A 26,051-nucleotide genomic window follows, 5' to 3' on the forward strand; every position below is an offset into this window, starting at 1 on the left:
TAGAGATCAGTGAACAGTACAGGGAGATCATCTGTCTTCTAGAGTCCAACAAAGCTTGGATTCTGCTGGGTTATGATGGGATTCACCATACATTTGGCCATCACTGCCTGCCTCTCCCCATCTCACTGTCTGTGTGTAGCCTTGTTCCTCTGTATGAGCATCTGGGCCTCCCTGGGGACTTGGTGCTTCTGCAGGTGTAGTGTCAGAGATGGCAGGTTCTCACTGCAGTGTGTACATCCTATGAGACAGGCTGCAGAGAGCTAATGCAAGTAAAGTAGGTAATGAAGTGGCCGGTGCTTTCCTTCAGGCTCCCCCCCCCCCTTGATAGGCCTGGGGTAGTTAGTGGCCCCTGTCTTGCTCTGTCAACCTAAATAAAGAAGTAAACTGAAGCAAGCTCAAATGACCAGAAATTGCGTTTATATGGGAATAGCAGTGCAATGTGGGACACGCAACCTATAGTAAGCTATGGGCGAATCTGCTGATAGTTTCGGACGAACTGTTCTTATGGTCAAAGAGAGCAAAGAGGGGAGAGTCCAGCCAGAATCCAAGCAGCAAGTTCATTGGTTTGAGGATGGGGAGAGATTCTTGGCGAATGTTCATTGTTTGAGGAATAAGTTTCTGTCTCCTGTAGATCAGGCATTTACTGGAAATCAATCTCTTAGTTCTTACGTTTCGTTTGCCTGAGGGCACATGTGTGAGACTCTCCATTTCATATCCTCTGGTTCCGTTTTAGATTAAAATCTTTTTGCACTCCCGTAGAGCAGCGTGAAGACTTTAGCGACAGAAGGAAGCACCTGGGAAGCATGTGTAAGCGCAGATTGCTGCCCCCCACACCCGGTTCAGACCCACTCGGGACTCAGAGCTGCAGCATCACAAAGGCTGGCCTGATTCTAGTTCAGGTCGTTCTCAGAGCACATGTGGACCCTCCCGGAGAGGAACGCTTCTCTCCCGTCCAGGGAGCCACTTAGTTAATCCACACATCAGCACTCCTGTTTAAACTTGAGACCATTGTCTGACTTTTTTTTTTTGGTGGTATGCGGGCCTCTCACTGCTGTGGCCTCTCTCCCGCTGCGGAGCACAGGCTCCGGACGCGCAGGCTCAGCGGCCATGGCTCACGGGCCCAGCCGCTCTGCAGCACATGGGATCTTCCCACACCGGGGCACGAACCCGCGTCCCCTGCATCAGCAGGCGGACTCTCAACCTCTGCGCCACCAGGGAAGCCCTGTCGACATTTTTGGTGGAGCTTTTCAGAAATTGGGCTTCTGTTATTCCTGATGGTACCACAATCTCTCCGTGGGAGATCCCTGCTTTCCTCCTTTATCTTGCTGTCCTCACTTTCTCCACTAGGCTCTTATCTCCTCCCTTCCCCTTGCTCAGCAACAGTCATGTTTGCTTTGCTAAAGCAGCTCCTCTGATTTCTTACCTTTGCAGACCAGTGTCAGGCCTGACTTTCTCAACCTCCCCTGATTCATTCGCTCCTTTCTGACCCAAATTCTGTTACGTTACACTCAACAAACCTAAAATCCAACCAATGTGTTTTGGATTTTTCTTACCACGGACCTTGGTAAGATATTGGTCTTTCAGCGTGGGCGATTTCAAGGATGCAAATCGGTCTTTTCCCATTTAGAACCTCAGGCCATGTGTAGAATTCCTCTGCAAGGGTAAGGGAGGATGTTCTTGAGATGCATAAGACTGAATTTGGGGCGGGAGCCAGCTTGGGGAGCTCTTTGATGGGAAACGGAGGAATTTCAGTCGAAAACCTCATGAGCCTGCTTTTCTTGCTTAGTCTCTGGTAGCTTTAAAATTGTCTAAGATTTGGGACCACCCCAGCCTTAGGTCCTTTTCTGTAAACAGAGAGACCTGCATTCCGCCCTCTGCCCTGAATAGGGGCTTACATTTTAATTCCTGGTCCTGAAGCGATATCACCCTAAGGTGGTCCCCTCAGTCTCCCTGTCTTTTGAGACCTGCCACCCTCTGTCTTCACCATGCGCTTTACAGAGATATATTCCAGTACATTTGCAAAGGTCTTCACGTGTGGAAGACTAATTCAGGCATTGTTTCTACCCCACGGGAACTGTTTAGCTCTGTATTACCTTCTGATGTTGGTTTTCCTTTGTGTTTCTTCTTGCTGCAGGAAAGCAATCTCCCGGGCGGGCCTGCAGCACCTGGCCCCTGCACATCCCCTCAGCATTCCTGTGGCAAACGGGCCAGCGAAGGAGCCCAGAGCGACTCTGGACTGGAGTGTAGGTGTCGGCTGTTTCATTTCAACACCATTCCATTGCATGTGCGTCTCTCTCATCCTCACGATTCCTGTAGCTACCAACAAGACTTAATCATTTTCAATATTGTTCACTGATCCATCTTTGGGTATCTAAGCCCTGGCTCCATTTCCAGATTCCTAAGAACATAGCTCCTTTATATGAAGTCAGACGTATTGAAAACTAAAATAAAAACTTCATGAATCCTTTGAAGCACTATTGCCTGGGTTTGCAGCTGTGAGATAAAAAGTACCTCTGTGCGCATGCTTTATTGGTCCCTGCCAAGTTGGTGATGAATAGAGTTTACTCTTAGCGACATCACAAAGTCCAAGTTTGATTTCCTTAGCTCAAGCTGCTTTTTCTTTTTTGGTCCTTTTTTTTTCTTTTCTTTTTTTAATTCTTTTCCTGCGAGAGGATGACCTCACTTTACATTCCAGGCACTCCATGTTCTCCTGTTTGCTATACTTCCTCCCCTAACCCAAAGGTAGATGGGTCTCATATCAGCGGGGTGGGCATATTAGCTGTTTTTTTAAAAAAAAATTATTTTATTGAAGTATACTTGATTTACAGTGTCATGTTAATTTCTACTGTACAGCAAAGTGATTCAGTTATACATATATATACATTCTTTATCATATTCTTTTCCATTATGGCTTATCACAGAATATTGAATATAGTTCCCTGCACTATACAGTAGCAACTTGTTATTTATCCATTCTATACATAAAAGTTTTCCTCTGCTGTATATTAGCTGATGTTAATGTTTTACCCGAAAGACATGTACAAAAACTGTTAACCTTGAAGGTTGCCGTGTGAATTGCTTTTACTGAGAGTCTTCGGTGAGTCAAGTTCTTGGCTAAAGACACTTTTAACTGTGGACTGAAAGGCCTTGTCTCTTTCTGAAGGAATGTAAGGAACAGTATGAAGCTAGAGGAGGGCTGCTCTGAGATTCTGCCAGTCTGGTCTTAATGATGAATCTTGTTTAGCATTTCTGGTTGAGTTGAACAGAGGGAATAATCCGTGTTCTTTTCCTCCCATAAGAAAGACTATGGCAGGGTGGGGGGAAGGAGAGGAATTTTTAAACTCAATTTTATTTTTAGTGCATAGGCTATGATTTAATGTCCTTTAATACTATAATATTTCTCCCTCTTTCCCAAGAACACACTTACTAACATCCTTATTTTATACTCTGGACACATACCAATGTATGCAGTGTATGAAGTACCTGGCAAAAGACTGAATTTAATTGGAATGCAACTTCTTCCTTGTTGGAGTCCAAGAGTGCTCCAGTAGCACCTGTGTATGTTGAGTTGGTGTTCAGGAAGACTGTTCCTCTCCTCGAATTTCCCTTTATTCCAGGACAGTTATTTAATAAACTGTTAAACCATAAGAGAGTGTGGAATATATTTACAGTAGTGCTTACATAATTTAAAAAAGAATTAAATATATAAACAAACAGGTAAATTAAATAAAAAAGGGATGTGCATGGGCCAATGATGAGAGTGTGTTACAGGGACCCCAAAAACTTAGTTTAATATCCATGGTGTTCCAAATCCTCTGATCCAAAGTAGTAGGATCCTATCTGAGATGCAAGATTCTAATGAGAGAGAGTTTATATCATTTAGATAGAAACATCCATTAAATCATCTCTCTGCCCCTTTTGTGACATTAGTCAAGTCACTTGATTTCTTTCCATCTCAGGGTCCTCATCGGTAGAGGGGGACAATGGTGACCCCTCCCTAAGGGGGACTTCAGGGCTGTTGTTAAGATCAAATGGGGGCAATGAGCGTGAAAGTTCTTTGTAAACGGTACAGCCGGCAGGTTTTCTATTCAGAAATAAAGTAATTGACGAATTGGTTGATTGATCACCATTTGTTGAGTACCTGCTTTGTTCTAGAACCTGTGTTAGTTCCTTAGGATTCTGAGGTGAGGAAGATATGGTTTCTGCCTTGAAGAAGCTTAGAATGCCATGGGCAGAAGGGACATTGACAGCTAAAATACAGGGCAGCAACAGCTAGCGTAGAGGGGTACAGAGAGCGTCACTGGGGTTGTGAGGAAGGACGCCTCCATCCCCATTTGATGTTGGAAAGAGTTACCAGAAAATGCTCTTAGAAAGAATTTTCCTTCCTGAGCCAAAGCTTGACTAGAAGGTATTATTTTTCTGATTCCTGTAGAGAGGTATATACTCTAATATTTCATCACAGTGGTATTTTTGGCTAGTGGTGGGTGAACTGCAGTACACAGTTCAGGAAGAGCAAATAGGAAGTACGGCCGGGGTGCGTAGCTGATCTTTAATCCTTCAGCCCCTTTGATTATGGCTACCCTGTCCTGGTGGCCTGATGAATTATCATGGTGGCAGGAAACACTTTGGGGATGTTTAACAGCAGAGGTAAAATGGAAAGCCTTCTCTGAAGACACTCCATCTCAGGGCTTATTTAGAGATCTGATGTGGAAGGAGTTGTAAGATGTGACTCAGGAAAAAAACACCTGTAATTGTGGGCTAACATTGCTGTTAGCAAACAGAAGCCAGCCCGATACTTCCTTAAGACAATCATGTAAAAGATTTTTCTCAGAAGAGAGGAAGAAGCAGATTGTTAAAAACATTTCAATGACTTTTTTTTTTTTGCTGAGACTAGCCCTTGTTTCTAAATTTTTGGCTTTTCCTAACCTAAGTGCTTTACACCAAGTTCATTTATGTTACTTTAGTTTGCCTGCTTGTTCAAGAAGCTAAACCAGGGTTTTCTTTGTTCTGTTTAAACTATAAGACTAGTCCTCTGGCTTGACCTACTACCATTCTCTTTCTTGTCTGTCATTCTACTCCCTTGTCTGCTTCTCTATAAAAAAGCAGCGTGACCACTGCTCTCCTTCTATCAGCCCACTTTTCTGGACTAAATGCATTAAAATTATCAATCTTTAGAAAAATTTTTTTTTAAATTTTTGGCTGTGTTGGGTCTTCGTTGCTGCACGCAGGATTTCTCTAGTTGCGGCGAGCAGGGGCTACTCTTCGTTGCGGTGCGCGGGCTTCTCACTGCGGTGGCTTCTTGTTGCAGAGCACGGGCTCTAGGTGCGCCGACTTCAGTAATTGTGGCACACGGGCTCAGTAGTTGTGGCTCACGGGCTCTAGAGCACAGGCTCAGTAGTTGTGGCGCACAGGCTTAGTTGCTCCACGGCATGTGGGATCTTCCAGGACCAGGGCTCGAGCCCGTGTCCCCTGCATTGGCAGGCGGGTTCTTAACCACTGTGCCACCAGGGAAGCCCAACTTTTTAAATTTCCTTCCTAATCTAGTGCATTGTTTTAAGACTTAAAGCACACACAGTTTTTGATCTTCCCATTCCTCCCAATGGTATCCTCTCTTCCCTTTCATGGTGACAACCTACAGGGGCTCTCCCTTTGACACCATGCCATGAACGTCAGCCAAGCCAGTTTTGGGGAAAACAAGCTAAATTGCTAGAAAGGAAGGGAGTGATGCTCTAAAAGGAAAAATAGTCTCATCTCCTGGGCTGGAATCCAAGCTTCCAGTTTAGAGCGAGTTAGCCCACTTCGAAGTGAGTCTGTTGCACAGATAATGTGTGTCTTTTCTTAAATGTCACATGCCTCCCATGCAACGGAGACTTAATTTGGACGTGGAGATTTCTTCCCTGTTTTTAGCGTTAGAGCAGAGAACATAGGATGTGGATCTTCACTGTGTCCTCTGTTCTGTAATTTGCTTTTGCCCATTACACTGCCTGAACAACTCTCAAAGCAATGGTAGAAAAGCCACCAAGATCTTTCTTAAAAAGCATGTTGGTTTTCAACATAGCATCCTTGATTTCAATTCATTTTTGCCTTCCTCGTTGGAAAATTTCCTCCAAGGCTGAGGGCTGTGGAAAACAGAGCCTCAACAGAAACAAACCCACATCCTAAATCCAGACCACCTTTTCTTCCCTCTGGTTGATGATGCTAAGAAAAGGAGTGCTTCCTTCTGGGCAGGTAAAACATAGCACAGTGGGTTCCCTGCCTCACTGTTTGGTTCAGAGACAAGATGAGGGAAGCAGAGTCTTCATGTGGGATTGGTTTAAATGGGGTTATGAAACTAGGTCATTTTATCTTTGGAAACCTTGAATGAAAAGGCAGGAGGAGGCAGGTGTGTGTGTGTGTGTGTGTGTGTGTGTGTGTGTGTGTGTGTGTGTGTGTGTGTATCTGTATGCACATGTGCATGCTCTCATTTTAGTCTTGTTTCAGATGGCAGGTCCAAGCAGACCTGTGCCTTCCTTACAAGCTCTTGGCCTTTGCTTTTTAACTTCAGGTTTGGGTGTCATCACCAGTAATGACTCACACCCCGATATCTTTCTCCACTTCCATCCTCATTTCAAAAAACATTGTCCATTTAATCAAGATATCAGATTGCTAAGCAGAGCAGGAGGAGATAACCGACTATAAATTAGTAAAGGTCCTGACCTGGTCAGCCATGTTAATAGTGGGACATATCTAGCATGTTTTCATGCACCCTCACTAATCTTTTAGTTTCTAAAATTGTGAGAATTTTAAATTAAATCACATTGGCTGCTGGGAGAAATCATAGACTCTTACAACTTCACAGGTCGGTGAGAAGTACATAGGTCTAATCTTTTGCCTCTTAGTAAGTGATTATCTAAACTAACACTGTTGAACAGAAATATATATGAGCCATAAACAAAGCCTAACTTTAGTGGCCACATTGAAAAGTGAAAAGACATGGTAAAATTAATTTTAATATTATATTTTGTTTAACCAAATATATAAAAATATTGCTGTTTCAACAATGTTCACATTCTTTATATATATATGATGAATATATGATATATATATGAACCATCAATATATGGTTCACATTCTTTTTTCAGACTAAGTCAGTCTTCAAAATCTGCTGTGAATTTTACACTGACAGCACATCTCAATTAGCGCTAATCACATTTCAAGCGCTCCGTTGCCATATGCTTACTGGACAACATATCTAAACCATCTGAGACAGATTTCACCTATTATTACCTTGCAGATTTTTAGAGGGAGACAGTCCAGATTTTTGTTTCCCTTTCTGAATTTGTAAGGATATTTACATTTGATACATGTTTATGATTGTCTTATTGTTTCAAAACATTTTTTACAAGCAAATGCCTTCATTTTGTGTAGATTATTTGCTTCTGGTGTCAGCGTACTCTATCTGTGTCATTCAGTCTATAACACTCCCTCTCCACAACTTGTGTCTTTTTACCTGTAACTATTAATTACTAGGACTTCAGGTAGAACTTGAGAGCAAGAAATCCTATCTGTATCTACATAGGTGGGTCTCTGCTCTTAGGTAGCTAGATCTATCTATAGATAGGTTGATCTATATAAATCTATGTATACCTACAGACACTTGTTTCAACACTCACTAGTACAGAAGAAATGTTATCTTCATTTTGAAACGGAACTATTTTTTCTGTCTGGCACAGACGGATACTGAGTTATGTACTGTTTGAGATGGTATTTCAAGATGAATGTGTAAAGAAGAGAGAAAGAGGTACCTGGGTGTGGAGACTGGAATAAATAAAAAAATATGGCACAGAAAAGGAAAATATGACTATATTTAGAGAAGAGTGACAGAAGAATAGAATGTGGGAAGGTGAATAAGAAAGACAGATTGGTACCATTAATGGAAGGTCTAGTACGTGGGATTAAGTTTAGATTTTGTTTTATAAATAATAGGGATTTTTTTTTTTTAGCCTCCTAAGCAAGAGAGAGGCATAATCACAGCTATGTTTTAAGGGAGTTAATTTTACAGCAGTGTGAAATATCAGAGAGAATGTCAGAAGTAGAATTCAGAGCAGAAGAAATCAGGACTCAGAGATTAGACATGCCGTTCAGTGTATGGTAGGTAACTTGGGGGTAAATGTAGACAATGAAAGGAAATACAGACAAAGCCGTGAGCAAAGAGAAGAGGCCTGTGTTAGTTGGGGTGGGCTAGGCTGCAATAAATAAAATCATCACGTAATGGCTCAATACAAGAGAACTTTATTTCTCACTTGTGTAACAGACCAGGACTGTTTCAGGTTGGGTGGCGGGTGAGCTCTGTTCCACATAGTTATTCAGTGACCTGGACTGACAGTTGCTCTTACAGCATCATTAGAAGCCTTCTAAAGTCATCCCAAAGGCCAACTTCCCAGGTATCCAGTATGGGAAAAGGGAGGGAGGTTTTAGTGGGCCAAGTCTGAAAATAGTACATGTCACTCCTGCTCATGTGCCATTGGTTAGAACTGGGTCACATGGCCACATCCAATCACAAGCGAGTCTGGGTAACAAGGTCCAGCCGTGTGCTCAGAAAGAAGAGAAAAATGATTTTGGTGAATGGCTAGCAGTCTTGACTACAAAGACCCAGGAGAGAAATAGATGTTGGATAATACCAACATCTATGGATTAGGAAGGAAGAACGAAAACTGGTGACTAACCACAACGATAATAAGAACTATATTGAGGGAATCCCCTGGTGGCGCAGTGGTCAAGAATCCACCTGCCAATGCAGGGGACATGGGTTCGAGCCCTGGTCCGGGAAGATCCCACATGCTGCGGAGCAACTAAGCCCGTGCGCTGCGACTACTGAGCCCACGTGCCACAACTACTGAAGCCCGCGTGCCTAGAGCCTGTGCTCCGCAACAAGAGAATCCATCGCAATGAGAAGCCCGCGCACCGCAACGAAGAGTAGCCCCCGCTCACCGCGACTAGAGAAAGCCCGCATGCAGCAACAAACACCCAATGCAGCCAAAAATAAATAAATATTTTTTTAAAAAAAGAACTATATTAACACCTATTAACTTCTCATTGTGGGCAAGGCATTGAACGTTATTCATTTTCACATTTAAACATCATTGTGATCTTGTGAGGGAAGTACAATTATTATTACAATTTTAGTGGTGAGTAAACTGAGGTCTAGGGAAGTTAGAGAGACCCTAGGTCATAGAGCTAGTAGGTAGCAAGTCTATCTGACTCCAAAGCTCATGTTTATTACTCTTGAACTGGATAAGGATTTATCAGAAGTGTAAGAAGAAAACCACAACAGTTTATTTTTCTATTCATGTGTGAATGCCACCCAGCTGAATTCAGGAGTTCCCAAGATCATACTCACTTGCAGGTTCCGGAATCCCCAAGACCACACTCATGTTCAATAATTCATCAGAAGGACTCACAGAATTTACTGAAAGCTGCTGAACTCACATTTATGGCCTATTATAGTGAAAGGATACGGGCTCAAACCAGCCAAGGAAAGAGGTGCATGGTGCAAAGTCCAGGACATTTCTGCACGAGGAGCTTCCGGTTGTCCTCTCCCGGTGGATTTATGACAGAGATAACTTCTCCCAGCAACCATGGTGCAACTATACATATGGCATATTGCCAACCAAGGAAGCTCATCTGAAACTCGGTACCCAGAGTTTTAGTCGGAGCTTGGTCATGTAGACACAGTTAACCACCTGCATGGTTGACTTTAGCCCCTAGCCCCTCTGGAGGATGAGCTGATATATGCCTCACCATAAGTCACTGCTACTTTAGAATATTTGGCATGGCCCAAGGTCCCCATGTAAACAAAGATACTCTTATCAGGCAAGACATTCCAGGCACTTAGAGAGATTACCTTCCTATAGTTGAGGGCAAAGGCCAGACCTCTCTTTGCGTAAGGTTACTTCCTTCTGATGCGTCAGACAAGACAGATGTACAGGAAAAGGATGAGGCATGGGGAAAATGTAGTCTAAGAAAAGGTATGTTTCATGTTTTCCTTGCATGACTGTTTTTTTTCTTGCATGCCTCTGTTTCTTTCATGATTTTGAAAGACCGTCGTGTCTCTTAGGCATCCATGTTTACTTCTCACAGTTTGTGACTCCAAACTTATGGACAGATTAAAAAAAAAATTATCCTTTCTACTCCTTGGAATTGCATATAACAAGAATGTGATTCATTCACTGATTCTTAATCTCATCTTTTCAGTTCCCCAAATTTATTTATCACCTACTATTTGCCAGGTGCTAAGTTAAGTGCTGGACATTTAATGTCCATATGAAGCTTAGAATCTAGCATAAGAGGGAAACATGAATCAAATAATCATGCCAATGAATGATGGGAGGGAAACGTGGTTTTATGAGAGTAACTAACAAAATGACTTCGATTTTGGGGTCCGTGATGGCTTCTTTGAGAAAATAACACTTGATCTGGTAACCAAAAGGTAAATAGAAATTACCCACGTAAGTCAGAATGAAGAAGAATAGGAAGTTTGGATACAGTAAACAGAATACGTGGTCAACAGTCTTTGATGTGGGGACATTTGAACAGAGATCTAAATGAAATGAGAAATGCACAGTGCAGGTGTCTCGTGTAAGCAATTTTTAGTCAAGGGAGCAGCAAATTCAATGGACCTGAGATGAGAGCTTCCTTAGTCTGCTTGGGAAATACGAGACCAGTGTGATGGCAGGTCAGCGACTGAGAGGGAGAGAGAGAGAAGATGAGGTAGCTGGGCAGGGAAACGAGATCACGGAGTGACAGGAGAGGAAGTCAGAGAGGCTCCCAGGGATGAGGTAAGTGAGGACTTTGCACTCTTCCGAGTACATAGATAGCCATTGAAGAGTTATGAGCAGATGAGCGATTTGACTAGATTTACTTTTTTTGTTGTTGTTTGGCTGCGTTGGGTCTTCGTTGCTGCGCGTGGGCTTTCTCTAGTTGTGGCGAGCGGGGGCTACTCTTCGTTGCGGTGCACCGGCTTCTCATTGAGGTGGCTTCTCTTGTTGCGGAGCACAGGCTCTAGGCGCATGGGCTTCAGTAGCTGCGGCGCACGGGCTCAGTAGTTGTGGCTCGTGGTCTCCAGAGCCCAGACGCAGTAGTTGTGGTGCACGGGCTTAGTTGCTCCACGGCATGTGGGATCTTCCTGGATCAGAGATGGAACCTGTGTCCCCTGCACTGGCAGATGGATTCTTAACCACGGCGCCACCAGGGAAGTCCCTGATTAGATTTACATTTTAAGGTAATTATTTTGGTTGCTCTGTGGAGAACAGACCATGGGGAGACAAGAGTAGAGCAGAGACACCAGTTAGGGGGCTATTGGGAATATTCCAAGCCAGAGATGATGGAGGATTGGGTGGTAACAGTAGATATGGTGAGAATTAATTGGGTTTCATACACATTTTGAAACTAGAGTCAGTAATATTATTTCTTGAACCCCATTCCATCAGGCTTTCTTCCTTCTCATCCTGCTGTTGGTACTTTTGTCAAGGTCATCAGTGACTTCACATGTTCACATGGTGAAATCCAATGGCCAGTTCTTCAGCTTTTGACACAGCCCTTCTAGGTGCACTTTCTTCCTGGAAACGTTATACTCTTTTTTGTTTTCCTTGTACCCCAGTGGCCACTCCATCCCAGTCCCCTTTGCTGGATCTTTCCTATATCCCCAAACTCTAAGTATTGGAATGTTCCACAGCTCAGTACTCAGAGCTTAGGTTTTTGCATTCAGTTCTCATGGCTTAGATGCCATCAATTAACGGTTGCCTCCCAAATTATGCATACAGTACATACCTCTTCTTTGAACTTCACACTCATAAAAATTGCCCTCTCAGCATCTCCACTTGAAGGTCTAATAAGCATCTCAGGATTTTACATCCTCAACACTGAACTCATTGCTCTGATCATTTCATAATGTATAAAACTATAGAATCACTGTGTTGTACACCTGAAACTAATATATTGAATGTTAATTATAACTCAATGGAAAATAAAATAAAACAAAAACCTGAACTCGGCTTACTCCCTAAATCTGCTCTTACTGTAATCTTCTCCCTGAATTTCAGTAAGTGGTATCTCCATTCTTACAGCTGCAAATATTTGCTAAAAACTTCAGACTAGTTAAAGCACACTTTCTGGGGATGGGCTGGTAGCCAGGTGTTCTTCAAAACCCATCAGGTCATTGTAATGAGCAATTAAATTTGAGAACGAGTATGCTCGAGCCACTGTGGCAGGAAGCCCCCACCTTTTTCTTTCCCTCTTCTCTTACTAATGTCGGGCTTTCTAATCAGATCCCCACTCAGGAGTGAGGTTAGCTCATGCTAGCACTCCTGCTGTGCCTGAATTCTTATCAGCAAGCTTCTGAGTGCTCCTAGAGGGTCTCCAGTGTGCAGGGGCAATCGGCTTGGCCCAGCGTGGATGAAACCTGCCAGCCCAGTGAGTTACTGATGTCTTGCAAGTCTCTGACTCCCTGGGCTTACCTGCTCCTGCCCACCTTACTTGGCCTGCTGGGACTTAATTTTGGGCCTGCCTAGATTGGTATTATCAAGGATTTTTGACCTTCTCCCCACTGCAACATTTTATACTTCACTTTTTAAAAGAGTTGGTGGGATTTTTGCTGTAGTACGTTTCTGTAGTATTTGCTGCTATGATTATGTGTTTAGTTTCCATGTTCTCTGGTAGATTTTACTGCACACTAACCCAGTGCCTGGCACCAGGTGTGTGGAATGTTTATTGAATGAATTAGAGAATAAAAGAATGAAAAGAGATTTAATTCTATAAATGGCTGTAAGTTAAATCTGGATGATAAGTTCCCAGTAGTAGAGTATTTTAGTTTGTGGAGCTGGATTTCTTTAGGATACCAGGCAAAGAAATGCCTTTTAATTAACTAATTTATTTTTTATCTTGTTCTCATCCATCATGATCTGAAGACTTTTAGGGTTCCAAACCTACAGCTATTCTCTGTTTGCCACTGGAGGTATGTGAATATTTTTAGAAGCAGGGAAATCATTCAATTTGAAGAATTTAGAATTGGACGAAGGCCCTATTGAGCTGGTGAAATGTTTGAGTTAGTAATTTATTATGCTTTGACTACACAGCGACTTAAAACTAAGTTATAAGAAGCTCCTGGTTTAGAAGTATAATTTATCCATTACTGATATAAATGTATTTTCAAGCAGCCTTTAAAGTACTTTAATACTACTCTCCTCCTTAGCTAATTTGCTAAGGAGAGTCGACTTTTAATAGAATTTTGGCCTCAATTGTCATGAACTCTGCAGTGGGCCTGGATGAATAAGGCCTTAGATTGAATACCTTGAGGGTTTTTTGCCCCTCATTTGTTACATCTTTCAAAGATGACCACATCCATGGGTAAACGCATCTTTGGACTTAACATATTAATTAATTATTGCTCACAGTTTTTCCAAATACCTTTTTCCGTTTCTAGAATTTTGGTAGGACCAATTTCAGCGGTATTTTCAGGGGTAAAATGAGAAGCGTTTAGACAATTTGGGTTCACTAACTGTCTTGCATCCAAAATCTAAATTTGAAATCTGCCCCCCTCCACCCCGTCCCTTTATGCCTGAAAAGAAAACTGAAGTCAGGTGGGTCTTTTCCTTCCAGGAAAATGCCGTGAATGGAGAGCACCTGTGGCTGGAGACCAACGTCTCGGGAGACCTGTGCTACCTGGGGGAGGAGAACTGCCAAGTCAGATTTGCAGTGAGTGTGCGCCCGGGACCCCTGTGCTCTGGCCTTCCTGGGGGGAGCCTTGCGGGTAGTTGAGTCTGAAGGCAGCAGGGATCACCGCGCCTGAATTTCCAAGGAAAGCTTTGAAAGAGCCTGTCCCTGTGAGGCAGTTGACAGTTTATCAAGTTAGCATGGCTTTTAAGGGGTCAGTTGAATGGTTTTAGGTTTTTTCTTGATTCTGCAGGTCGAACCTTGGGATAACGTGCTACTTTGTGATGATAACCAGTGTTGGGTTTTGTTAGTGTGTTTGGGGGTGGGGGAGAGGGTGAGTGTGCATGACGGCGATGCTTGCACATGGAGCCGTGTCCTGTGGGGAGAGACCTGTGGGTGGAGGAAGGGTCTCTGTGGGAGAAGGCTCTCCTTCGTAGGGGAGCATGTGTGGTGGACGACATTACTGGTGGGTGAAGGTAGAGATGGGTGCAAACACCGGTCTGGTGGTGGGTGTAGGCTCACAAATAATTCAGACTAGGCTCTAGGTGAGAAAATTCTAGAAACTATATAAGTGATCAACAGTCAACTCCATCAGAGCATAGCTTTCTAAAATTTGCTTTGTCCGTATTTGGAACAACGTTTAAATGTTAAATCTTCTTTGTGTTCCATGAAAAGAGCATGGTTGCAAGGCTGTAAGTTGGGAGGAACTAAATTTTAGTATTGAGAAACTGAACTTAAAATTTTTGTGTAGTTAAAAATTATGGTTCCAAAAGAGAGTAATGGGGGCTTCTCTGGCGGTGCAGTGGTTGAGAGTCCTCCTGCCGATGTAGGGGACATGGGTTTGTGCCCCGGTCCGGGAAGATCCCACATGCCGCGGAGCGGCTGGGCCCCTGAGCCATGGCCGCTGGACCTGCGCGTCCGGAGCCTGTGCTCTGCAACGGGAGCGGCCACGACAGTGAGAGGCCCGCGTACCGCAAAAAAATATATATATATAATAATAATAAAATAAAAAAGAGAGTAATGGGAAACTAACAATAGTAAAGAAGAAAGAACAGTTGTATTCTTTCTTATTTTGGGGAAATGGGCATCATAATTGACCTAATAATTTTTTTCTTTTTTGTTATGTTTGTTTATAACGTGAAAGAGGATTTGGGGCAAAATGTAGAACCTAGGAATTGCGAATGAATATGTTTCTATGAATAACAAATAGGGAAGAAATTGAGTTTCTGCCAACGTCTATAGAAGAATAGCCCCAAGGGATTTTTATTAAGCTGCCTGGAATCACAAAGCTGGGGAGCCAAGATTTTTTAAAATTGCATTAGGTGTTTTGATGCCTAGTTTATAGGTCTTGTTTGGAAAACTTTATTAGAGTTTGGAGGACCAGGGTTTGTTTGAGTGAGGGTGGGAATAGTTAAATGTCAGTTAAAGACTCAGTTGTACAGGCTCTCAATTTAAAGTCAGGAAACTTGGATTTGAATCTCAGTGTTATCACTATGTGGCATTGAGAACTCCTGACCTTTGCTTGTTGGCCACCTTCAAGGTAGAAAAATGAAGGAGGAGTAAATTAATTTTGCTTCTGACTCAGATCTGTACTTCGTTGTTTGCATTTCTTTTAATCTGGTTGTAAATTCAGTTGATTTAAATATCATTTCAACTTTATGCATATGTATTTTCAATTAAAGTATAATTTCATGAAATTTGATTAAATTAACCAAAACCATGAGAAGCTCAGCTGTTTAGACTAAAATGCTATAAATGACGAATTAACATTTGGATCTTAGTTAATTGTGTAAACACTGGTCTTGATAATATAAAATGGAAAAAATGAAAGCCAGTCCTTCTTGTGTACATACTTTTGAACTATTAGCTACTGATGCTGCTGTCAACTGATGGACTGTAACTTGTTATGGAGTTCTACCTTATTTCCAGATTACTCTCTTTGATCCTTTTCTGACACTCTTTCAGAGTCAGCCACACGTTACCTCTCTTGGCAAAAATATGAACAGGTACCTACATCCGCCTTAAACCTTGTATCAGTAAATAGCATTGCTACCCACTAATTGATTCTAACTCGGTCACTATTAATTACCTCTATGCCAGGAAAAGTAACAAAGAAAGGAAATATTAGGGAGATGTAAGGAGGTAATAGAATTACAAAAATTTCTAGTGTTCTTTTGAATCTTCCTCATAATTTCATCCCAAATACTTGGCTTTCTTAACTCACTTTACAAAGTGTCTGGAGGATGAAGGTCTCTCCTCCAAAAAACATGGATTAAATGAAGGCATAATGCGGCGAGGAAGCTGAAGACCTGTGTTTCCTCATTATAAGTTCCTGAAGGCTCAGTTTTTTTTACCTGTAAAGTGGGAGGAATGTTGTTTTGAGGGTTAGATGAGATAATGCATTGAAAGGACTTACTTGCCACAGCCATGGGCATAATGAATTCAAAGGGGGCAGGGGGGACCCAGAAAGGACAAGAGCAGACAATTCACAAAAGAACTACCGCTGGCCAATATATGTATGAAAAATATAAACAAAGGCACCCAAATTAAAACAGCTATGAGGCGTCAACGTCGTGTGACTGTTAAAGGTTTACAAAATGGTAATACCTGCTGGCTAGTTTAGACCAAAATTCGTATTCTCATTGTCAGCTGGTGGGAGTGTAAGTTGATATACTTCACAAAATTATCACTATGTAGTAAAAGCGTTAGAAATCTAACTCACTCTCTCCACTTCATTCTGGCATCGCGTTTTGGGAAGGACGCTGGCGAAGGGAAGACCCAGGAGAGTGCGCTTAACTTGGTTCAGGGTGGGGAACTTTGTAGTAGCAGGAAGAGCGGAATAACCGGGGTTGCAAAAGAGTACTAATGAGAGAAAGGAGAGAGAACTGACATCTTCCAGCATTAGAAGAGCTGCCATGAAGAAAAGGAAAGTATGTTTCTTTAATTTAATTTTTTATTTTATATTGGAGTATAGTTCATTTACAATGTTGTGTTAGTTTCAGGTGTACAGCAAAGTGATTCATTTATACATATATATGTATCTATTCTTTTTTGGATTCTTTTCCCATATAGGTTATTACAGAATATTGAGTAGAGTTCCCTGCGCAATACAGTAGGTCCTTGTTGATTATCTATTTTATATATAGTAGTGTGTGTATGTTAATCCAAAACTCCTAATTTATCCCTCCTTGCCAGGTTTCCCCTTTGGTGCCCATAAGTTTGTTTTCAAAGTCTGTAAATCTATTTCTGTTTTGTAAATAAGTTCATTTGTATCATTTTCTTTCTAGATTCCACATATAAGTGATATCATATGATATTTGTCTTTGTCTGACTTACTTCACTTAGTATGATAATCTCTAGATCCATCCATGTTGCTGCAAATGGCATTATTTCATTCTTTTTTATGGCTGAGTAATATTCCATTGTATGTATATGTGTGTGTATGTATGTATATATATACCACATCTACTTGATCCATTTGTCTGTCGATGGACATTTAAGTTGCTTCCATGTCTTGGCTATTGTAAATAGTGCTGCAATGAACACTGGAAAGAAAAGGGAGGTGTCTTGCTCTCCCCTGTTAGGAAGGTAGAAGTAAGTTCTAGATAGAGAATCCACTGACCCTAACAGTCGATCTTACACTTTGGTATAATAGATGTCACCTGGAAAACCTGTTAACAAGGTAGATTACTTTTTAAATCCTTGCTCCAAATGCTGATTCAGTAGGTCTGGAGTTAGATTTGGGAACCTGTGATTTTTAGCAATCGCCTCAAATAATCATGGTACAGATGGTCCAGAAACTTAACTTTGACAAATACTGTATTATAAGGAAGAACTTTAACAATCAGGGCTTGGACAACCAACAGGGGAACAAGGTGCCTGGAGAGATGGGCTCAAAGGAAGTGTTTATGAATACGTTGGGTGGCCATCTTTCAAGGATGCTAAAGGGGGGTGCACCTCTGCTTTGGGTAAGAGGTTAGGCAAGGAGATCTCCAAGACAGCCTCCAGTTTAAATGTTTTATTTGCAGCTTTCTTAGTATTGAACACAGTTTCATAAGAAAAAAAAATACCATGTGTAAATAGATTATATATTCTCATTTCTTTAAAGAATCACCTTTGAAGAAAGCCAACCTGTTGGGTTTGGGACCAGATTACCATAACCAGGTGCTACCTGCTGGCTTCTAAACAGAATGCAGGCAGAGTGCTTGGAGGAGTAGTGACTCCATCACTGAAGAGGTGCCTTTCACTCCTTACTCTATTTTAGCAAAGCAAATGTCACGGGTGGAAGTTAAGAGAAGGGAGAAGGGAGAAATCAGTGTGGGTTGAGTAGACAGAGGCAGCTTCGTGGAAATGGGGCTTGAAAGATGGGTTAGATTTACGTAAGTAGAGTGGGGAAAGGAAACCTTTACAGGCAGGGAGAGGAACATGGGCAAACTCAGAGGCAGGAACAAGCTTTGTACGAGGGAGAAGGGAATCACGAGACAGGCATAAGCACACCAAAGGGCATGCGTTGGGTAAGAATGGAAATAAGGACGGATGGGTGTGTGTGTGTGTGTCTGTTTTCTCAACTGAGACTCAGAGCGCATGTTATAAATGTCTGTGTGCTTGTAAAGCATGACCATATTGTCTAAACCAAGACAGATTTGAGGGTGAAAATGGCTGCTGTGAAACCATCACAACGTATGGGGACAGTGCAATAGTCTATTTAAAACCAAAGCCATCCTGCAAATTCAGGACCTCCTGCTGGCAGACATGGATGGACATTTGGGGGCTGATATTGGAAGGCATTGCAAGGAAGGCAGTGACGATACAGAACATGAAGACTGCTGTAGGAGAGTTTGCTCCAAAGTCTCAGGGCTGAACCAGAAGACCTTTACAGTTCTTCCTCTTTTATATTCTCCAGTGAGAACATTTAATACTGCAGAATGTCTGTGAGTAGATATTTAATGGGATTAAAGTTGTTCCCAAATCAGTGGCAGTCCCCAGGTTAGTAGCTGTTTCTTTTTCTGGTCTGGAGAGAAGAAAGGTATGCAAAAGTCATGAAATTGGAGTAGAAGGATCACTGTTTTCCATCATGATTATGGGGGGGGAAACTGAGACAAAATTCCAGCTAGGACCACTTTTGTTTCGTGATATTTATTTTGATGGACATGTCTTCATTCATTTATTCTACAAGTGTTTACGGGCTGGGTACCCAGTGCCAGAAACTTCAGACCGAGTTGAGAGTGACAGGTGACAGTTAATTGTAATTGACAACGTCACGGCTCATAGTGGGTACACTGCTTGTGCCTGTCTCGTGACTGTCTTCTCCCTCGTACAAAGCTTATTCCTGCCTCTGAGTTTGCCCATGTTCCTCTCCCTGCCTGTAAAGGTTTCCTTTCCCCACTCAACTTACGTAAATCTCACCCATCTTTCAATACTGCATTCAAGCCCCATTTCCACGAAGCCGCCTCTGTCTACTCAACCCACACTGATTTCTCCTTTCTCTTAACTTCCACCCATGACGTTTGCTTTGCTAAAATAGAGTAAGGAGTGAAAGGCACCTCTTCAGTGATGGAGTCACTCCTCCTCCAACATCACTCATCTGACAACATCACAGTGGGTACAGTCTGTAGAAATCGTTCTGGTGCGTGGCTGATGGCATATACAAAGATGTTAGTGAAATACGTATTTGTTCCCAAAGAAACTCATGCCTCCCCTGAGAATCCATTGAGTACATACCTTTGCACACCAATTTTTACACTTAAAAGACACTGCCTACGTCACTACATAGGGGTACAAACAACCGTGGTCACACCTGCCCAGAGACATGTAGACACAGAAAGGCCACATGGGTAGTGGGAAGGAAGGGGACTCTGAGTGAGACAGACCTGAATTTGAAAACCTATTGTTCCATCTAGTTACTGAGTGAATTTGGGGCGTATCATTTCACCTCTTTTTGCCCCCATTTCCTGATTTACTGTATTGTTATTAAGATTGACCTCAGTGATTCTTTTTTATTTTTATTAAAAAAAATTTTTTTTAAATTTTAACATCTTTAGACCTCAGTGATTCTTATTCCTGGAGGAGCATTGTAGTGTCTTCTGAAGCTTTACTTCAACTTTATTTTTTTAAATGGCTGGTTCCAGCCTGGATCTACCACATCAGAATCTCTGGGGAGTGGGACCAGGCATGAATATGTTAAAAACAAGCAAACTCTACAGATGACATATGTGCTGTCACACATAGTGAGTAGGGAGCCACTGATCTACTTCACAGAGAGAGTGTCAGAACCAAATGAAGTGGCCTGGTCCCTGCCTCTGGTGTAGAGTTGCTGTTACGCCATAAATCGTGTACCCCCCAAATATGTTGAGGTCCTAACCCCCTTGATCCCACAATGTGACCTTATTTGAAGATTGGGTTGTTGCAGGTGTAATGAGTTAAGATGAGGTCATACTGCAGTAGGTGGGACCTCATGCACTCTGACAAGTGTCCTTATAAGAAGAGGAGAGGACACACAGTGGTAGACAGGGAAGAAGGCCATGTAATGATGGAGGCAGAGATTGGAGTGATAGAGCTGCAAGCCAAGCATCGCGGGCTCTTACCAGAAGCTAAGAGGGAGGTGTGGACAGATTCGCCCTCAGAAGTGTGCCAACCCTATGCACACCATGGCGACAGGCTTCTAGCCTCCAGGGCTATGAGAGAATTCACATTTCTGTTGCTTTACGCTACCCAGGCTGTGGTCCTTGGTTAGGGCAGCCCTAGGAAGCAAAGACAGAAGATATTCTGTTAAGGTGAGTTACCTTACCTGGCCACGCAGATGCCTGCACACGGCTCTCAGATGCACTCACACAGGTACATTTAAATCAGGCTTGATTGAGGATTTCAGTTGAGATGTATGTGGCTTTCTGGATAAGTGAGGAGACAGACAGGTAGGTGCCGGAACTACGGGAATAGGGTAGGTAGAAAGGTGAGGGAGACCGCAGAGGTTGGGCAAGAGAAGAAAGGAGCTGTCAGGCTTCGGAATGCTGTTACCAGTTATATCTTCTCTATACTTAAGTGTACTTCTGTCACCTTCTCTTTGTGGGTAGGCTAATGGGTACCGTTTCGCTTTTGTTATTGTTTGTGTGTTTTACTTTACTCTTGTCCTTGTGGGTCACGTTTGGCAAAAATGGCCAAACCCGCCTGTAACACCTGACCTTGATTCTAAGGTGTCTTCCAATACTGCTCAGCGCTTAACAAATATAGTTTTATTAAGTCGATGACTGAATTGCAATAGGGCGGTCAGGTGAGATGGGGAGCGGGGGAGTGGAGAGTGAGGGGCTACTCAGATCCAGCGACAAATAGGTCTGGATAGAAATCCTAGCTCTGCCCTGCTGCCCTGAGTCTCAGGTTGCTCTGTAAAACGGTGATGATTATATCTGCTCTTCAGAATTGGCAGGAGGATTAAAGTAGTTGACACATGTTAATGTCCTCCCTCCTTCTCTCCTATCCTTGCTTATATTTCAATGTCATTAAGTTGAATGAGCTAATTGGTAGTTTGGTTGGACTTTGGTTTCAACAAGGCCTTCTGTTTGGGATGCCCCGACGCTGAGACTCTTACACTTTCCCTGTCATTTTGCTGCTGTGTGTAATGTGCATAGTCTCCCTAGGTCATGGGTGGGACAAGCTGAGTGTGACAAATCAAAGTAACTCATTCTGGAAAACATCTCACAGGCTGTGTCTTCTTCCTGATGGGTCAGAAGCCTCATCCTTGTAATCGGGCATCACAGCATCTGCTCGAAAGGATGCTGGCTATGTCCCTGGGTTTTGGAAGAAACTTGTAAGAAGAGTACAAGAGCAGTAGCTCTCTGCCCTATTTGAAGGAAGCTTTCCGTTGTTTTGAAAGAGAAAAAAGATGGCGAACCTGGTGACAGCCCTGTCTATTTCATCTCTAGAAGATGCGAGCACTGGCCAGTGGCCCATGAAGATGCTGATTTGTGGGCATCTGTGCACTGTGAGCGAGATGAGAGAGTCGGTCCCCAGCACAGGCGGCTGGGGACCTCTGACCGTCTGTGCATTCGGATCTGGTGGGTAGATACCCCAGAGCACCAACATTGGACGCAAGCCTCAGGCTGGGCTGGGACCACCCCTCCCCCCACCCCTCGCTGCCCCTGGTCTTCCAGCACGGCAGACTGACGCTCCGCAGCTCCAGATGGTAGCCGGGCTCACAGAGGGAGCTGTGAGTGTGGCAGCAAAGCCCAGAAGCCTAAGCCAGCCTTCCAAGCTGTTTGGGTACCAGCCGTGAAGATGCCATCTCCGCGGCGCTTCTAAGGCCGCTCTCTACCAGAGGCGCCTCCCACCACCAAGATATTGAGGAGCTCGTGAATGCAGATGACTCGGGGAGAGCAGAGCCGTCAACAAAAATAGTTTTGAAAAAGCATCTGCTCAGACAGACTCTCTGCTCCTGACCCCCGAGCCAGTGGATGTGAGTGGAGGAAGGGGGTGGGGTGTTTCTGTGTGTGCAAGGGGTGTTGCCCATATGTGTCTGGCCAGATGGTCGGGAATGTCCATGAGATCGTCCAAGTGCACACACAGGACTGGGTCTAGCATGGGGCAGGCCCTCAGTTAGCCATTGTTATTATGACAGCTATCGTTATCATTGTAATTATTTAGCTTAGAGTGTTATTCGTATGCTTGAGGAGCTTGTAATACTGACCCTGCCCACTTTGTGCACTAGAGAGAGTGATAAGATACGGAGCCCAGGGAGCTGCAGGGCTCTGCCACTCTCTCCTAGGTGACCCGGCATCAGCAGTACCATTGTCTATTTGCACAGTCTGCTTTCAAAAAAATAAAATCGTGTCCTAGAGAGCACTGAACTCCTGTAAAAGCAATATGGAAAATTCTTCCTTAAAAATGGCTTGTGATGGAACAAGTTTAGAAAACACTGAACACCTTTGATAATCTAACATGTCTTCTGAGGCTCCGAGAGAGGCATTAGGGATGCAGGATTTGCTCTCTGTTTGCTTGCGGGGAAGGGATGATTGTTGAAAACCCATTATTTTCCCCACAGAACACCCGTTGTCATCTCGTGAGATCTCAGTATTCAGTGGGAAACTATTTATCCACGCAATGCAGTTCTCCTCTTGTCAGTGTTGGTCAGTAACAACGACCCTTTGGGGTGGTCGTTGGGGCAGTTTACTCCCACTTAAAGGAAACACAGGTCAGAGACACTTAATCACTGCGGTGGGGCTTCTTCACTTTTCTGTCTCTTTATGCAGTTCTTTTGCCTTTGTTTGAAACTTTCATTAAGCCGTCTGTCTGTCTGTCTGTCTGTCTTATTTTATTTTTAAAGCCTGAGCCTCTGAGCATGGTTGTCATCTCTTCTGCGATGATACTTGTAGATTGAGGCTGCATTTGTGTGTTTGCATATGGGTGTGTGCTTGTGTGGAGCGGGTCTCTTCTTATTTAATATGGGTACGGTTCTGTCACTTAATAGAGGTAGTTTGCATGGGATTCAGTGTAGGGTTTACATATCGCCTAGGCAATGCCCAGGTGTACAGAAGGGCTTTCCCTTCTTCCAGTGTCTCTCAGTGCCGGGCACCCAGAACAACAGGTTCTAACCAACGTTCTTACCGCTCAGAGGCCCCAATCTCAGCTGAAGCACTGTTTACTTTAGCAGTTACCCAGAACTACTGCTGACCCCAAGGTTGATATTGTCCGTTTTTAGGAGATTTTTCTTGTTGTTTTTCTTACCTCGTATGCCAGGCAGATACAGGTTGCAGAAGGTAATGTTTTAAAGACAGAAGGAAATGGCAAAGCCTGCTTTGGTGTCTTCATTCGAGGTGGTGTGTGGGCTTTGGAATCAAGTGACCCGGCTTTGAATCCAGGCTCTGGGATTTTCTAGTTGTGTGAAGTCCATCATTGTTTTAACGTCTTTAAGCCTCCGTTTCATAGCTATAAAATGTCGATAATACCAGCTGCTTATGGTTGTTGGAAACTTCAATGAGATAAAGCATATATAGCAATGAACCACGTGGCCAGTCGCAAGCACTCAATAAAAATTGGTTGCTTGGCTCATTCCTCCTTGAGTAAAAGTGGTTCCAGAGGATGGTCAGAAACTGAAACCCAACAGGCAGCGCCAGGGTAGTAACTTTGGAGGGCCTTGTAATCATCCCCCTTTCTCTCACTGAATAAAAGAGAGGGTGAAACAACCAGCCCAGCTGTGCCCCTTCTCCATTCTCTCCATCTCTTCTAGTGCACATCACTTTCTAACCTTTTAAAAAAAATCCCTTCCTTACTTGCCTGTCTGTGTCCCTATCAGAACATAAACTCCATTTAGCTCGGGACTCTGCCTGTCTTGTGCTCTCCTGGGTCCTCAGTACTGAGAACACTGACTGCGTTGAGTAGTTACCCTGCCCTTTTCCACAGAATGAATGAATGAGTTCAGTGATGTGATTCTTGAAAGACGCACACGCAGACGCCTGTCACCAGATCAACCCTGCCGCTTAAGTATCGTTACACTTAGAATCCAGGGCGTTTGAATTTCCGCCTTATTTTTAAGGCTCTTCACAGGGAGATTCCACATTCACTACTACAGGCTATTGAGGGGTTATAAGCCCTGTTTAGCCTGTGTCGTGCCCTTCTTATTTGATTCTCATGGAGGATAGAGACTGCTGTTGACCATTCTTGGCACAGGTGGTCATGGTAGGGTTGTCATAAGTCCATCCCCTTGGGGCTGTCATGAGACTAGATCATCTAAAGCAGTCTTGTCGAACATCACGGTTACCTAGCTTTCTCAGTCCTGCTCCCCAAATCTGTCACTAGTAAAATGAGAGGAGAGTAGTAAGATGTAATAGAAGGAGATGGCTTTGAGTCACAAAGACCTAGGTTCTACGCCTGGCCAGTCTGTCTTGGGCAAGTTGCTCAATCTCATAGGGTCTCAGCTCCTTATCTATAAAGCAGGTGAGTGGTACCCACTTTGCATGGCTGAAGTGAGCTGTGTCTCTAGAGCACATAATGTATATATTATACTGCTAGCCTCCTGGTAAATATTCTGTCTGTGGTAATGATATCCTCATTGAAAAATGGTACCAGTAGTTGTATGTATGTGGGTGAAAACCACACGGCCAATTGGAGATACAGTGTTGGGTGAGCTATGACTGAAATGGTGGTCTTCTTGGGCCAGATTGGCTGAAAGACTTTGACTTAATTGCGTCATCAACAGCTTGGGATGTTGGAAATGGCAGTAAAAGGATAGGTAATTTACCATGGTTTGATATGGCTTCTTAAGGAGACACAATCTTCCAGATTAAAGCAAATGTCTCTAAATCATTGCTTAGAGATCTTAAGCTGTGAACTTTAAAAAACCAACTTTATCTATTTCCACAAAGTAAACTCATCATGAGAACATACTAGAATTCATGCTGCAAGTAAGATGGCGTATACGGTGCTATCACACTAGCAAGTAATAAAAGGCAAACTTTGGTTGGTGTTTTCTAGTTTACGTTAAGCTTCAGATCTCTGCTATGCCCTTGATATACTACTACCTTGGAACTAGACAATTAAGACAATGATGAGACATCATTTCCTGTTGTCTCTATTGTGACTTCTGTGATATGACCAGCCCATCCTCACTCATACCTATCTGCTGGAAAATTGGGAGTACACATGTGTTCGTCGTGTGTGTAGGGCTCTAATTGTGTGACTATCTACTTATTAGTGCCTGTATACTTGTAATCATATTTATGTACATTTTTTGTACATATGGAAACACTTCAGTTAACCTACAGTCAGATACATGGCAGCTTTGATCTGAGATAACTTTGAAGAAACTATAAACATTGAACAGGGAGAAGCCATAAAAGCAGCTGAAAAGAACCAAAGCAGGAAGATAGCACACGGTAACATTAAAGCTGCTGACCGGCCACAGTCAGACCCCGCTGACACCAAAGCTGAGAAGCACAGAGGAAACAAATGGGAAAAAAGAAATGAGGAAATAGGGCATGTGCTTGGGTAAAATGAGAACCAGCGGTGGGAAATAGAATTATGGATTTCTGAAGATTTCTTGAGGTTCATTAGTCTGAAATCCTTTATTAATGCATCGTGGCCATGCAGGAGCGGGCAGAAGGAATGCCTAACCGGGGTGGCAATCTTGGACCAGTCAATGAGGGGCACGTGCAGCTTCTCACATCCTGGCTCTGGAGGCAGCCGTGTGTTGGTATCCTTCCATTAAACTTGTACCAGCCGATACAGATTTAGCAGGCCGTTCATCCTCCTTTTCATAAGTAACAGCTGCAATGTGTATTTGGTTTATGTCTCAATAACTGTACCTGAATTCTATGTAGATGTACAAAAGATAGCAGCTGTGTACACCAGTTACCCAATCGAGTTCCAAGAGGTAG

General features: G+C 43.2%; 1 protein-coding gene across 2 annotated transcripts in view; it reads left to right on the top strand.

The window, feature by feature from the left end:
• Window positions 1-26,051, top strand: part of DGKI (diacylglycerol kinase iota) — a 447,808-nt gene that overhangs the window by 158,000 nt on the left and 263,757 nt on the right. For both annotated transcript variants that reach the window (XM_060155951.1, XM_060155952.1), the window contains exons 2-3: window positions 2,135-2,243; window positions 13,636-13,731. In XM_060155951.1, coding sequence (XP_060011934.1) covers window positions 2,135-2,243; window positions 13,636-13,731 — 205 coding nt within the window. The remainder of the gene's footprint in view (window positions 1-2,134; window positions 2,244-13,635; window positions 13,732-26,051) is intronic.

The sequence above is a fragment of the Lagenorhynchus albirostris genome, chromosome 8 (assembly GCF_949774975.1).
Source record: "Lagenorhynchus albirostris chromosome 8, mLagAlb1.1, whole genome shotgun sequence".
NCBI classification, from domain to species: domain Eukaryota; kingdom Metazoa; phylum Chordata; class Mammalia; order Artiodactyla; family Delphinidae; genus Lagenorhynchus; species Lagenorhynchus albirostris.